The sequence below is a fragment of the Rhagoletis pomonella genome, unplaced genomic scaffold, assembly GCF_013731165.1.
Source record: "Rhagoletis pomonella isolate Grant_MI unplaced genomic scaffold, Rhpom_1.0 Rhpom_scaffold_00010, whole genome shotgun sequence".
NCBI classification, from domain to species: domain Eukaryota; kingdom Metazoa; phylum Arthropoda; class Insecta; order Diptera; family Tephritidae; genus Rhagoletis; species Rhagoletis pomonella.
The window spans coordinates 7,364,079-7,380,711 of NW_023458564.1; the positions used below are offsets into that span (position 1 = coordinate 7,364,079).

The window sequence follows — 16,633 nt, forward strand, 5'->3', positions numbered from 1 at the left end:
AAAACACTTGGTTGTTTTGAAGGCGTCAATACTACAGCAACGGCTTTATGAGTTTTATAAGAGAAATCTTTGATGTACCCGATTTTTTCCGCTACGATTGGCCCTAAAAATGGCTCAGGTCCCATAAAAGTTCAAAGCTCATTCACCTTGCAACGAGTTCAGCCTCAACTTACATTCCTGTACTATTTTTAAGGCGCGCGAGCGGTTTCCAAGGTCTTTATAGCAGCTTGGCTGTCACTACAGACCCTGATTTTATGTCCACACCAGCTTTCGCAAGTTATACAGTCTACTACTTTCAGTATTGCGAAGACTTCCATAGCACCCTAAGTAGTAAAAAGCACCTGAAGCATCATCCAGTTACCATCCTGCTACATTACCATTCTCTGAACCGTCGGTATAGAAAGTTTTTACGAACATCCCCAAGGGTGAATCTAGATCTCTCCATTGCTCCCTTGCAGGAAAGCTAAAGACGTACTTTCTTCCAAAAAAGACACCAGGTATCAGTTTGTCATTATGTGTAAAAAAAAAAAACAAACAACCTTCTATAGAAATCTCTGTGTCCGGAGCTCCGATATAAAATTCACAATATTCGCACCGTTATATAACTTTTGGTATACAGTTTCTAAAATTAATGAAGAAAACAGAGAACAGAAAGAAATTCTTTAACGGCTAGAGACGATTAAGTAATTTTTTCAGAATGAGTAAATCTTTAGTATCTCGGAAACGTCTTGGGGAAATACCGTTTTAGGTCGACCAGAAACTGAACTTCTTAATGATAAAGAATCGTAAATAAACACTTATAGGGTCCAGTGTCCTCCGCTCCTCTAGACCCTAATTTATATCAGTCTTTTTTTTTATTGAATACCAAAGCTCTTGCTCAAAAGAATCGGATTGCTTGGGGTTACTTCCGCCATTTCGAACAAAATACTACCATGTATAAGCATAAGTACATACAAATCTACACCTCTTACCTGGCAACTCAAATGTAATGGTGTGAAACCGGCTTTGCTTTCAGCATTAGCTTGTGCTCCATATTCCAGTAAAGTAGTAGCGATATCCATTTGGTTTTTGCGTGCGGCAATATGCAATGGTGTATGTCCATTTTTGGCTATAGCATGTGGACTAGCCCCCTTCTCCAACAACAATAAAGCGACTTTTTGGTTATCATAATGACAGGCGACATGTAGCGGAGTGACGCCATTCTTGCCTTGAGCATCCACATCCGCTTCCTTTTGCAACAATAGTTGAGCAACCTTGATGTGACCATATTTGGCGGTTAAATGTAGTGGTGTGAAGCCTTTCTTCGTAGCAGCGTCCAATGCAGCGCCGTTTTCGATCAAAACAGCAGCGACCTGGTTAAGGAGATTTTATAAATTTAACGTGTATATGTATATACATACATATGTAAGTAGATATCCAATCACACTGAAGTTAAGATTCATGCAAAAAAAATTAAAAGGTAAATGGTTAAATATGAAAAAAAAATGGTATTTGTACCTTTACAGAAGAAATGATAACCAAGGAAATGAAATTTTATATTTCACAATTTATTCAACAATATTTTAACACAGTAATTAAATAATAACAATTTTTATAGCAACGAACATAAGTTGAAACAAAGGCGTTCGGTTATAAAAAAAAATAATGAAAAATAATACAATCTATGCCTTAAAATAATGCGTTAAAACAAACTTTACATGATGAATATAAATATTTCATAAGCAGATTTTTTGTTCAGTAAATTAAAGTTTGGCAGTCAATTTTATCTAAGTGAGGTATGCCACATGAAATTATCATTCTCTTAGTATGTCGAAGAATACATTAAAAAGAGAAAGTTGTGTTCAGGAAGGTAGTAGTCACGGTCTTGTAAGGCTTGGTCCCCATTTTAAGTTGTGTTTCAGAAATTGAAGAATGTAAATAAGCCCGTAACACCTACCAAGCAAACAAAAAAGTTCGCCATACACCCCTGAGTCTAAAATACATACTCACATTTTTTTTATTTTTCGCCTAATGTAGGGGTCGCCTTAAAAATTTTTTCGGTGACACCTAAGTAAATAAATTCGGATGTAAGAAATTTTCCAGAAAAAATTCTACTGCTATAATAAAAATAGTTCCTTAGCAAAAGTATAATGATTTTTGATGAGCTTCAATTTACTGATTTTAGGGTAGTACGTTAGGATGATATGTATCAGAAAAAAATTTAAACTTTTTTTGAAATCGCCTTGCAAAAATACTTTAGACTCAAGGGTTTCCGGATAACTTTTTTTACGGTCTAATGTATTTATGGAAAATTAAAAATTTGTGGGTTTGTTTCCGTTTAGTAGGCCCACCTTAGCGGGACCTACATTTAAAATTTCAAAACTTTTGGTGAACTATCCAGGAATGTATAAAAAATAATTTCACTTAGTGCATATTCTAATGATCAAGATAGTGTACAAATATGTTAGGAAAAAAAATAAATGTTACTGCTAATTTAACTTAGTACCTACTTACATAAGTGAAATCTATGGTGCCAATCTGCTTATGGAAATATTTGTCATTTTACAAACTAAAAAATAACAACATTGAAACAACTTAACGGTAGCTGTACAAAATATCAAACAAAACCAACTTAAAGTAATATTCCAATTTCAGTGCTAAAAAAACAAACCAAGTTGAAGATTACAGTTAACATACAAATGAAAAGAATACATATGCATACATATAAGAAAAGAACTAATCAAATAAAATACTCCTGATGGCGTATCCAAAACAATTGCATCAAATAAACCGTATCAATATGGTCCACGATCTTTTTCGCAATCAATTCTTTTACCTCATCCTGACCCTCTTTGGCGGCAATATGCAAAGCCGTATACATATCCTTGGTGGTGGCATCCACTTGAGCGCCATGCTGCAGCAACAGCATTACAATATCAACATTGCCGAGACGAGAGGCAATATGCAACGGAGTTTGTTGCTCGCGTGCGCGTGCATCCACCTGAGCGCCATTGCGCAACAAAATGCGTATAATATCAGTCTGTAAATGGAAGCAAACAAACAAAAGAAACAAACGAGAGTTAAAAATTTTTCTCTTCATCTACATATACGTTAATCCCCACCCACCTGATTGGCACGCGCAGCCAAATGTAGCGGTGTCTCACCGCGTACGGTCGGCACATCCGGGCTGGCGTCATGTTGCAGCAAGTAAATGACAATATTCATACAGCCCATAAAAGCGGCCACATGCAATGGTGTCAAACCACTCTCTGTGGTGGCACTAATACTGGCGCCGTGACGTAGCAGCAACTCCACCACCTTTATGCGATTCTTCTTGCATGCAATATGCAACGGCGTGAAACCGTTAAGCGCACGTGCATTGGCGTCGGCATTACGATCGAGCAGCAGTTTGGCGACACGCACATGTCCACAATGCGCAGCCACATGCAGCGCTGTTAAATAGTCCACCGTAACCTCGTCAACGGGTGCACGGTGATAGAGCAAAATACGTGCGGCATCTACGTGCTCACCCTGTGCGGCCATATGCAACGGAGCGAGTCCGTTCTTTGTTTTGGCGCTAATCGGTGCGCCGCGCTCGAGTAGCATGTCGACTACCTGCTCGTGACCAGAACGTGCTGCACAATGTAATGGCGTTAGACCGTCACGGGTCTTGGCTTCAATATTAGCGCCCTTCTCCAACAGCAAGGAGACCATGTTGGTTTTACCCCACTTGGCGGCCACATGCAACGGACTAATGTTGTGCTTAGCGGCGAAGTTAACGTCGGCACCTTTTTGGATTAGTAGAGTGGCAATGGCTTGATTGCCATAGTGGGAAGCAATGTGCAGTGGTGTAAAGCCAGATTTGGAAGTTACATCGGGATTGTGATCGTTCTGTGGGAAATAAAATTAGTTATCGATTACAAAAGGATATTTTGTTTATAGACGGAAGACATCTTTCGACTTTGTACTCACATCCAAAAGTAGTGTGGCAGCCTTTACATCGTCCTTCTTGGCCGCAATATGCAATGCAGGTAATCGCACCTTGCCGCGTGTATCACTTTCCAAGAGCACAGCCACGACCTTATCATGTCCTTGCTGCATAGCCACGGCCAGTGGCGTGAAGCCGTCTTCAGTGGCAAGACTTTGATTTGCGCCGTTGGCTAACAACAACTTCACCACCGAATCGTGATTTTCCTGCGCTGCCATATAGAGTGGTGTAAAGCCATTCTGCGACTGTACATTCACGGAGGCATTGTGCTCGAGCAGAAGTTTTACTACCTCCTCTTGACCGGCGAGCGAAGCAATATGCAGTGCAGTGTTACCCTTCTTGGTTGCGCTGTCAACAATAGCGCCGCGTTTCAACAACTCAGAAACGACGTGTATATGTCCGTCCTTGGAAGCCAAATGCAGTGCGTTTAAGCCGTTCTGTGGGCGGGAGCAAAATCATTTGGTTAGATTAATACATAGCAAACTTTTATAATCTGTGTACTTACAGCATTGCTGGTGTTAATGTCAATATTATTTTTTAAATGTTCCAAAACTCGTTCCAGATTACCAGCTCGGGCTGCGCGTAGAAATGAAGTGTTTCCATCGCCCTGAAAACAGAAACTCGGAGTCAATAAAATTTCACAAGCAAAAAGATCTATAGTATTTTGCTAGATAATTAAAATTTTTTCTTTGGCTCTCTTAAATTGTCTTATATATAATTAAGGATAGGAGGTTGTTTGATAATTGAGTGCGTATGTATTAGGGATGTGCGATTAATCGATTAAACAATTCTGTAATTAATCAGATCCTGAGTAATTTTTGTTAAAAAAAAAAATACTGCAGCAATTATTCTGGTTTCTAGTTAATCAGTTTTCTGATTAATAAAATGAATTAGATTCTGTTTAATTAAAATGCAATTAATCGAGAAATTAGTCACTTTGATTAATCAAAAAGTTGTATTCTTTGATTAATTGATTAATCAGATTTCGATTTATCAGCTTGTTCGATTAAGTGATTAATCGCGCATCTCTAATATGTACATAGTATATGTTTGCCAAGATATTTCTTTCGCTTCCTCCCTGTGACATTATACTTCTGCAATCTCAATAGCGATGACTTAAAAAGTTGTGTGTTCGGTAGGCACATAGAAGATTTTAGCATCAACAACGCGTCCGACAAAAATCTTTATCTCATTGAAATTCCCTGCGCGAGCTCTGTATTTTCAACATTCTAGGCCCAACTAATATTTCCTATTATCCGTATCGAGGTTTAGCCAAGCTGGGGCCCTTCACAAGGTTCAGTCGCGAACGGATACCGGGCGACCTTCAGAGCTGATCAACCATACTCGGAACAGCGAATCTCCGCCAGAGCGAAGGCAACTCGTGGGAGTAATTATCTATACATATATAAATACGCCACAAGAAAATTTTGAACTCCCTTTTACAGACTAAAATGTGAAAACCGATATATCTCTAAAGCCAATTATGCTGAGGAACTGAAACTTAGCACAGATGCGTTAATTGTAACCACCCTACTTACGCCGAAAAATTGCAGGTATTGAAAAATGGGGGCGTGGCACCACCCAAGCAAATTGAAATTCTCATATCGCTTATCTCTGGAACCGCCTGTGCTAACATTCTGAAATTTTACACAGCTATTTATGCTGCCAATGACGTACTTATGGGAAAATTGGTGCATCGGCCGATTCTTTGCCGAATAAATCCTGAATATAATTTAATTTCAAGAACAAATGCTTTTATAAATTTATATAATAACAAAAGAAAAACAATCAAATACCTAAATAATAATATCTCATTCAAAAATCGGCCAAAAACGGCCGATGCCGATTCTCTTGGCCGATACTAGCCTCGGCATCGGCCGATTAATCGGTCGGACTCTACGAGGCACCTCCCATACTGAACCTTTCATATCGCTTATCTCTGTAACCACTTATGATCTTTACTGGAAAAACTTAATTTCAATATTCCGCAGCGAAGTCTACGGAATCATAAAATTTTCTGGTTGGGCACGGCTAAAACTATTTATGCTTGTAATGCTCCGATTCTGAGAACATTGGGAGAGTTTAATTCGTTTTCAATTCTTAATGGTCTTGACTTTTCTTCCACAAAATACTATTTAAAATGTTATTAAATGATTTTTTTAGTTAGTCTTAAGTGCGCTCTAAATTTTCTGTTTGTAATCTGTAAGAAATGTTACACTTTTCTAGATTAAAAAAAAATAAATAAATAAAAGAAGGTAGTTTCAATAAACAGCTTTTTGATTAAAAAAGCAGATATTGGACAATTGCTCAATTGTGAAAAATTCTAGGCGGAGGCTGCTCTTCCGAGGAACTGCTTGAGCTTGTATTGTCTGCCTAGATAATACTCCCTTGGGGTACGGGCATATCAACTTTCTTAAAATATCTATTGAATAGTAAATAATAATTATTAAATTCGATAATTTATAACTTTATACTTTTCCATATCTCGGCAGTTTTGCAAATATTCAACAATAATCGATTAGTTGTCCCCTCAAACAGAGTAAAGGATGCATACAGTATAGGTAGACTTATGTACATGGAACCTGGGTTTATCACTTTTTACAATTTTGTGAAGGTTAATTGAGCCGTGTTTATTCATAGAATATTTTTTATTCGGATTTTCCTAAATTTAGAAAAAAGCTAGAAAGAGCTAAAAGATTTACCGAAAAAAGCTAGCAGCCAAATTGAAATTTTTCTAGCTAAACGGTGAAAAAACAGCTAAATCTATCTGGAAAATAGCTAATATGGCAACACTGGTACGCATCTTAGACAGACTTAGAGCCATTTCAACAATATTAGAGTGGACTCTCTGCCCATGTATACATTCACATTCGCAAAACATTCGTATCATTTGATGCGAATGTCGAATGCGAATACGTAAAATGATGCGAATCATTCGCATAACGAATGCGAATGCAAATATTCGCAACATTCCTGATATGTATATAGGGAAAACTTGGAAGTTAGGGCGGGGGGACTCGAGCCTGGCTACCTGGCTACCCTCATGCAAACATATGTAAAAACATTTACATGTTCAACACAGTGCGACAGTAAATTTTACAAAATATAAAAAAAAACTGCGTATTTACTTGTTCTCTCTGCCGTCAAGATTTTTTTAAAAGGACTTTGAAAAAATATGATTAATAGAATGTAGAATAATAATGCGGGTAACAAATAAAATATAAAATTTTATTTCATTAAATATTATTGAATTTTTTGGTGCATAAGAGCGAATAGGTATGGAAAATGTCCTTCATCCTCTTTATTAGCTTAAACAAATAAAATGAATTAAAAGCGCATTTTCAGTGTCTATTAACCAAAAAACTTTAAAGTTTCAAAAATCCTACAGCATTATCTCTTTCATTTCACGAAATTCGGACTACGAGGGATTTTGTTGGTGCGCCAAGGCGTTATTTTTTTTTTAAAAGCAGCAATAGGGATTTTAAGTTCACGGTGTATTTGTTTATTTCTGGCGGAGCGTCCATTCTAAGGTTTGAGGGCAAATACACCCCCATTACTTTGCATTCAAAATTGCCATTATTTTGTTCCTATAAGTACTGCTTTAAATCTTTCCTCATGCTATTAAAATTTTTTAACTTATTCTTTTTTGCTGGCAAAAATATTAAATATTATTCCGAACGTAACACCCGCAACGCTAGCATTTGCCCATATCTAATTATTTTCTTCGTACACCGAAACTAACAAAAAAAAAACGCTTTTTTAGCTCCTTTGTAGCGAAGGCTTCATTGTTGAGATGTCTTTTGTTTCGTTAAATAACAGATTGGCCACCCCAAACTAACAACAACCCGAATATTAGTAAAACTTTTGTTTCCTCTTAAAACAAAACACACCGCACACTTGCCAAATGGTCATTCAACTTGTGCAGGTGCATTAAAAAAGTGTTCCCGTTACCACCCAACCACTCAGCTTCTAAGAAATTATGTATGTCGATTAAACGTTAACAATGTCAAACTGGCGCTTATTTACATATACATAGTTATATGTGCATGTGTAGGTATAGGTAATAAACATAAATGCACTTGCATACTTAGTATATGCAACCAGCTGTTAGCACTTATACATAAATACTAAACAAGTTGTTTACTAGCGCTTTGTTTACAAATTTTTGGGGTTGAATAGTAGTATGTTGTGATGTATGTGTGTATACACAAAAAAGAAAAAATAACTTTTCATTTTCGAAAGTGTCCGAAAAGTCGAAAATGACGTCATTATTTCGAGCGTATGACAACATCTGCGAAAGAGAGTTTCGAACTACGAAATTACGTTCACGAATTTATTTCGTTTTTCTTCCTTGCCGAAATTGAAGTGTCCACAATATCAAGCGGCAAACAGAGACTTTTTTGTAACTTTTCACTGTTTGTCTATGTGCTTTATGCGCAGGTTTGTAACTACACATACATATAATTGAAGAAACACACCCCTTTAGACATTGAATTTAGGTATATGTATGTATCTATATATATGCATTCTGCATTTATGTAGCGAAAGCCTCTTTTGTAATAGATATACAAAAGAATGCACAATAAATCCCGGAAGTAATTTAAAAATATTTTTCTAAATGTTTACCTTAGCGAAATAAGAATGCTTGAGGTGATTCGCTTCTAAAGAAATTGCAATGAATTGCAAAGAATATAAACATGTTACCGGTTTTTCTTTTAAAAAACTAAATATAAGCCTCTTTGGTACAGAGTTAAAAGAATTCGCTTAGGCTGTTACAGCGCCAAACAAGCAGAAGAAGAAGTAAGTTAACTCAGGAAGCTAATTCCTTAATGGCTTGCCTTTCAATTACGGATGCATTTGTAGAATATTACACCGTGCGACAAAAACCAAAAAAAAATAAAATCTCTAAACACACGAAGCAATCAATATACTAACCAAACTAGGGGTGAAATATAGTACAACTGCGGACTTTTTAAAAGTAGTTTGAAATTTCAAAGATTCCGCAGGGCTTTGGTTCAAGCCCTAGTCAAAGCAATATCGCAAAAAAATATAGAACAAATGTTTTTTCTTAACAGCGGTCGTCCCTCGCGAGACAATAGCAAACCTCCGAGTGTATTTCTGGCATGAAAAACAGGTTCTTATAAAAATACAATCGCCGCACAGTGGTCAGATACGGCATGTTTTACGCGAAAAAGGCTTATTTTAAAACTGTGATAAATTAACCGAAATAAAGCTATTCTTATTCAGAAATGTCCAGCGAACTCAAAACTGATTAATATTTTAAATAAAATCTGCTGAGCAAACCGCTGAATCTGTTTAATTCAACAATTTCGATCGTGGCACGTTCTAACAGTTATCAGTTGATAGATTTCTTAACAATTGTTTTATGGATACTGTTTAGCTGAGGGAGAGCGGGAGACCAGGTTTAAAGGTGACCATATATATTAATTGGGGGACTCCATTGGAGGAGTCGTGCTTTAGCTGCCGTAGGCTGCTGTGCAATGAGCTGGGATTTATTTGGGGGGACTCCATTGGAGGAGTCATGCTCTAGCTGCCGTAGGCTGCTGTGGAAATGAGTTGGGGCGACTCCATTGGAGGAGTCATGCTTTAGCTGCCGTAGGCTGCTGTGGAAATGAGCTGGGGCGACTCCATTGGAGGAGTCATGCTCTAGCTGCCGTAGGCTGCTGTGCAATGAGCAGGGATTTATTTGAGGATGCATTCATGCAGAGCCCCTGTGTGGCTTGTAAGCCGGAGCTTACTACCATACCAAAAGGTACTCCGGGAGTGGAGTGGGAGCGATGCTTAAAGCACCGTGTGATAGCCAAGCTAGTTAAGCGTTGACCATCCTGAAAATGCCAGCGACTTATCACTTCACTAAGTTCAGCGAAGAGATATTTGAGAATTGCATAAAAAATGCATACCCAATTAAGAACGAGCGAAATACTTTTAAACACAAGTGCGTGTGTGTGTTCGCTGCACTTGGTTTATGCGGGAATGCAATATAAATGCGTGTGGGTGTTCGCTGTTCTTTGTTTATGCGGGAAATGCATAAGTTGCTTAAACAGATACTTTCAATTATGACAGTAATTGCTGGTTTGGTCTTACTTCCTAAACATGGAAAATGATGATTTCATGTGAAATGTTACATAATAAAAATGTATCGCTAAATCATCAATAAATACCTTAATAACACGACTTATTTTTCAACAAATATTTTCTTCAAAAAGATATAACTAATGAGTAGGGCCGAGTAGAATCTTCAGTTTTTTACAAAAAACTAGTGCAAGGGGCCTTTCTACGAAAAGAAATTCCGCGCATACTCGCGCCGAAAAGAGTGGCGGCCAGTTTTATTTCACCACACCAATTTTAGCAGTTTTCCAAATAACATAAAGTATATTAAAATATTAAAGATTATTTTAATTTATTCTATATTCAGCATCATATAATTTAATAGATGCCTTTTAACCAACCTGAAGTCAATCCAATATGGCACCCAAGAATTAAAAAAAATTACTGACTTTTCATGAAATTTGGTATTTAGAGGTTCTTAAGTTCGCTCATTACAAATTTCAAACTAGTTTTTGAAAATTCAAAATGCAAAATCCAATATGGCGTCCGAAATTTCCAAAAATTCAAACCTGGCTAACTTTATTAAGAAATAAGAAAACTGAAGTTTTGGAAATGACAAATTTCGTATAAAAAAAATCTTACAGGCGGCATACACCGTGCGTCTGACTCGTGAGTCGTTTTGTATGTGTTAGTAAAAATAAAAAATGTGTAAGTTACTCCATCATGACTCTGGTATGATTCTGAATGACTCAACTGTGTGTAGTCGAAAGGCGAGTCATAACGTACACAGTTGACTCGCGAGTCTATGTTGCCTATTAAAAAAACTGTTGGGGCCTAGATCAAATTGTTTTTTTCTGAACATATAGCAGACGGCACCAACTATTCCTAATTTATAAATATAAATACTGTTATTATTTCATAAATCCATTTTAGATATGTTCCCTCGTATATGCATAAACAAATATATTGTGTTACTCAACTGAAAATGACAGTTAATTTGAGAGTTCTCACCTGAAAAAGTTTGAATATGATGTAAAACATAGTACGTTTAATTCTTGAGAAACTTTCCTTACTTCTAGAGAAATTGGCAGCCCATGCGACAGCTGTCAACTCTCAAGGTTTTAATTTGACGTAAAATTCGTGAGTGGCGTGTCTAAAACCTTTATCAGTAGTTTAAGAAATATTTTCTTATTTTTAGAAAAATTAACATTCTATTTGGCAGCTGTCAACTCTCAAAGTTTTAATTTAACATTAAATTCATGATCAGCATATCAAAAAACGTAATCAGTGGTATTTTCAAAAAGATTTTCTCAATTTGGCAGCTGTCAACCGTCAGACTATAAATATTATGGCACATTCGGATTTAGCATTACAACAATACCACGATCCCGCAGTTTTATTATAATCGTAACATTCCTGCTGATTTTTCACGTAAAACATGGCTTCTCCGACCACTGTGCGCCGTTCGGAGTCGGCGTAAAACTGTTGGTTCCTCCCCTTTATGTGACAATATCGAGACGCACGCCACAAATAGGAGGAGAATCCCCAATCTATTCGTGATGCCTGTTAAGAACTTTTGCGTTGACCAACACAAAAATAGGAGGAGAAGCTCGGTCAAATACTTACATACGTGTAAGCGCCAAACTATTATTAGTAGGTATTATTAATATACAAATAGTGTGCAAAAACTGTTTGTAATGTAAAAAAAATATTAGTTTAAGTTGAAAGGACTGAAGAGCAGAACCTTCCTTACTAAACTCCTTCGATGCTATGAGCTCTTATTTCCACCTTTGAGATATCTGCAAGTATTGCAAGGTTTGCCAAGAGTGCGTAATCTTCTTCTAAAAACCTGCTGTTCCACAGGATGATAGAGTTTTCCCGCTCAAACTGGGTCATTGATATTCCTACAGAGTTCTTTCTAATTTGAAACACTTATTCTTGATATACCGATGACCCGTTGATGTGCCTACGATATCTGTGGCGCTTAAACATTCTTGCGCTACTTTAACGATGGGGCTTTATTAAGTCATATTAAAAGTAAATTTGATTCCGGCGCCATCTATATTTTGGGTCAATTTTTTTAAGAAGCACTTCTTATCATAAAGTTAATACCCGTTAATACAGGTCGTACAATAAAGACGGAATCTATAAATATATCTACTCCAGCGCCATCTGTCGGCAGAATTTTTTGCATCCGACGTCGTAAAATTTATTTAATTTTGGGCCTCCTTATGCTGGATTTCCACTAGGCATTAAATGACAAAAATGACAAAGTCGAGCATTAAAAAATAATCGTGTCATTACATTAAAAAAATAATCATTAAGTTCATTTCCACATGGCATTTTTATAAATGGCATATATTTTTTGTCATTTAAATGCCTAGTGGAAATTCGGCATTATGAACAATATTTTAATTTTTTATTGCAGTGTGGAAACATAGAGTACTGAAGACTATTAAATTAAAATGGTAGGTCTGTGGGAACAAATGGGACTACTGACATAAACACATCTTCTCCTTGGCCACATCCAGTAATAACTCTTGATGCATTTATATTGGTCATCATTTTCTTTCCTACCAATCTTGTTTCAATATTAAGGTTAGGTGAATCAAGGTACCGAAAGAAGAGTTAAAAACTGGGCTTTGATTTTTGGGAGGTGCTACGACTTCTTGCAAACTCTCATCCCTTTTTAGTTTACAACAGAAGATTACTTTTAGCTGTCTGTTCATAATAGGTCAAAAGTTATGGTTCTCTGGGTGTACTACATCTACTAGAGATGCCACGTCTCTGTTAAAAACACTCACTCTCCTTCAGTTTATTAATAAACACCACGCCCTCTTGTATAAACTCATTTTATACATTTACCGTACATCTTCTCACTAAATTTCAAAGTCATGTGAGTTAGGGGTCCGAAAAAATAGCAAATGTAAAATTTCACGCCTATGGAATGAGCCGAGCCTCCTTGTACAAACTCATTTATATTTGTCTGAGTAAAAATTTCACACTTTCAAAATGTGCCACGCCCCTTTCACAAAAGTATATCTACTTTACTATAAGCATCTACCATATATTTTTATGTCAACACACCGAATTTCAAAATGTCACGCCTATGGGAGGTGCCACGCCCCTTTGTCAGATCTCATCTTTTTATACCCTATGTTAATATTGTTGCGGAGTCGGTGGTAAATTTATTAAGCTTCACTTATGTATATATGTGAAAAGAAAAAAAAATGCAAATGAAAACTTAAAAAAGATAAATATAATAAAAAAAAGTAAAAATAACCACTCGTGCTCATATAACCGTAGTTGCGTATATAACGTATTTATACGGCCGATAGCACCATACGAAGTCATCTAACAAGTTTACTCGCACGCCTAAACTTAAAAGCCATATTATTGAAACGTTATTTAATACTGGCATTTAAAATTCTTACACAGTAGTCCTTATGCATATACATATATATTATTTTCTTCAAATATATAACAAGTTTAGAATAAATTTCGAGTGCATCAATAAAATTGTAAAAATGGTAATTTAGTTTCTCAAATCATAGTCATCTTTTACTCAATGTAATTTTTTTTTTTCATTTGGCGAGACACTAGTTTTATTACACTAGATTCGTTCGTTTTTGGCAAAAAGAACATTTTCACCGTTTAATGTTGACATTTTGAAATATGTTAAACTTTTTTAATTAAAAAAATGGCAAAATTTCAAAACTTACAAAATAGCTGCGACAGTTATTCTGCATGCTGCCATTTTTTTGATTTCGTGATGCACTCTTGAAACTTTACAGATATGTTGTATTTTATGCTAATGTCAATTGCCTCAAATATGAACATTCATTTGAAAACTTACCAAAGTTATTAAAAAACAAGTAAGAGCAGCGCTGTCTTCGGCTATGCCGAAGGCTTCACTCCTTTCATGAACATCTGCAAATTTTACTTTGACAGATTACTGCTTTTGAATACATCTGCATACATCGATAGAGGAGTTACATACTTATATAAAAAATCGCCTCTAAACAATCAGAGGTATGGAGGATATACTTTATATGGCACCAATCTAAGTGATTTTCACTGCAATGTGATCGGTATGTAAACCGGTAACACAATTTATTGGGTTTAGTTTCCTACATAAAGGAGATATATCGCAAAAACTGGTATCTGAACAATCAGTGCCATAGGAGATAAAGCTTATACAGCAAAGATTTTGACGATTTTCTCAGTAGGCTTTGTATTATTATTTATAAAATATCTTACGAAATTTATCGGTTCAAATAAAGGAGTTTTACAGTAAAATCCCATATCTGAACAATCAGATGTATGGAAGATATATGTTGTAGTCATCCGATCCTTGTTATTTTCACTGTAAGTATTATGTTAATAATGAGTGAAAATGGTGCGAAATTTCATGTTCCTAGCTGCATAAATGGAGGAGTTATGATAAAAGACCTCATATCTGAACAATCAGTTGTATGGGGGCTGCAGGTTATAGTGACCCGATCTTTGTTATTTTCGCTGTAAGTCTTCTGTTGATAATGAGTGAAAACAGCGCGAAATTTGAAGGTCCTAGCTACATAAATGGATTAATTATAACGAAAAATCTCATATCTGAACAATCAGTTGTATGGGAGCTATAGGTTATAGTTACCCGATCTTTTTAATTTTCACTGTAAGTTTTCTGTTGATAATTATTGAAAACAGTGCGGAATTTCATTTTCCTAGCTATATAAATGGAGGAGTTATAACGCAAAATTTTATATCTGAACAATCAGTTGTATGGGAGCTATAGGTTATAGTGACCCGATCTTTGTAATTTTCACTGTAAGTATTCTGTTGATAATGGGTGCAAGTATTGCAAAATTTCATGTTCGTAGCTGCATAAATGGAGAAGTTATAATGAAAAATCTCATATCTGAACAATCAGTTGTATGGGAGCTATATGTTATAGTGGTCCGATTCTTCCGGTTCCGACAAATGATTAATACATTATAAAAATACACCCACCTATCAAATTTGATCCGGATATCTCGAAAACTGAGAGACTAGATTGCATACAAACAGACAGACAGACGGACAGACGGACATGGCTAAATCAACTCAGCTCGACGTTCTGATCATATAAGTATACATTTTCATGGGTCTATCTCTTTTTGTTCTGGTACTTACAAACATCGGACCAAAGTTATAATACCATTTCATGCTCATGAAAGGTATAAAAAAAAACAATTATGATTTTTTCGAGTGACAATGAAATAATAAATAAACGTTTTAAGTGTAAATGGTTCAAATACTTGATATATTTTTTATTGTACTTGTTTCTGGAACTCCATTGCTTGAAATAAATGCAAGAAGAATGCGTTAGCGTTTTTTTTCTGCCGAAAGAAGTGAGTGAGACTAAAAAAAAACAACTCTTGAGACTTGCTCATATACCCTTTTGAAAGCATGTGCGATATATTTACGTATCTTGAACATCATAATCTAAAAACTAGCTTTACAAAATTTTGTTTACTTAAAAGACATACATAGCATAGTGGAAATTATTATATATAAATTATAGTGGTGGAAATAATTATAGCCTCACCACGTTGGAAAAACTGTAAATTTTTTTTGGAGTACGAGTCCTCTGAAGCTAGTCCTAGAGATAGTGAAACTTCTTTTGCGGGCCCAGAGGGTTGTAGCATTACCGCCGCCTTGAAACCAAGGACGGTCCAGGTTTTTTTTCATTTTCGGTAGTCACAGTTCAAATCGATTTTGCTCCATTCCATTAGAAAAATGTTTACAGTGGGTCAAGCTTTCAACTTTTTGATCAAAAATCCAATTTTAAATCATGTAATTTTATGTTTTAAACGACTCTAAAATAATTCTGGCCTGAGGAGGCCTTTATTAGATTTTAGGGAACATTTTTTCATAGAACATTTTAACCTACTAACACCTATAACAGGATATTTTTGAACCGCTTTTGAAAAGATGACAATTGGCAAGTTAAAATATTCCGCGAAAATGTTAAGCAGCAAATTTTCTAGGGGTCGCCGGCAATCACCGCTGTCGGCGTTATGCATTTTCTGCCACATAAAAAAATTAAATTCCAAGAAGACATGGAACAAAAAGTGTGTCTCACCGTCAACAAAAAAATTATTAAAAATCAACGCGAATTAAAAAAAAAATAAATAAATAAAAAGTGTAACAGTGATCGTAATGAAACCTACTGCATTCATTTAGTGGGGGTTAAACTATGAATGAATACCAAAAGATTTGTAAAAGTGGTTCACGATTTGTTTATATCGATTTGAAATTGTAGATCAAAAAAAAACTTTCACAACATATTTATTTTTAATTTTGAGAAAAAATTTATAACATATTCTAATATAATAAGGTGGAAATTTCGAGCACATTTTACGCACATATGTATGTATATATGTGGAAGAAAATGCCTAGCACCGTAAGCATCCACTTGAAACTTGCACATTATTATTCTAAAATTTAATGGGCTATAAAATTGCATACCTGAAATTTTTATGAAAATCCAAAAAAAAAAATATTTTAGTGATTTTTTTTTCTTTGATTTACAACTACAATTCAATAATAAAAAAATAT

General features: G+C 35.7%; 1 protein-coding gene across 2 annotated transcripts in view; it reads right to left on the reverse strand.

The window, feature by feature from the left end:
- LOC118745980 (ankyrin-3) overlaps positions 1–16,633 on the reverse strand; it is a 187,270-nt gene that overhangs the window by 117,194 nt on the left and 53,443 nt on the right. For both annotated transcript variants that reach the window (XM_036479685.1, XM_036479686.1), the window contains exons 2-6: positions 4,473–4,574; positions 3,952–4,404; positions 3,106–3,870; positions 2,816–3,019; positions 972–1,352 (exon numbers count right to left, since the gene is read on the reverse strand). In XM_036479685.1, the coding sequence (XP_036335578.1) occupies positions 972–1,352; positions 2,816–3,019; positions 3,106–3,870; positions 3,952–4,404; positions 4,473–4,574 (1,905 nt within the window). The remainder of the gene's footprint in view (positions 1–971; positions 1,353–2,815; positions 3,020–3,105; positions 3,871–3,951; positions 4,405–4,472; positions 4,575–16,633) is intronic.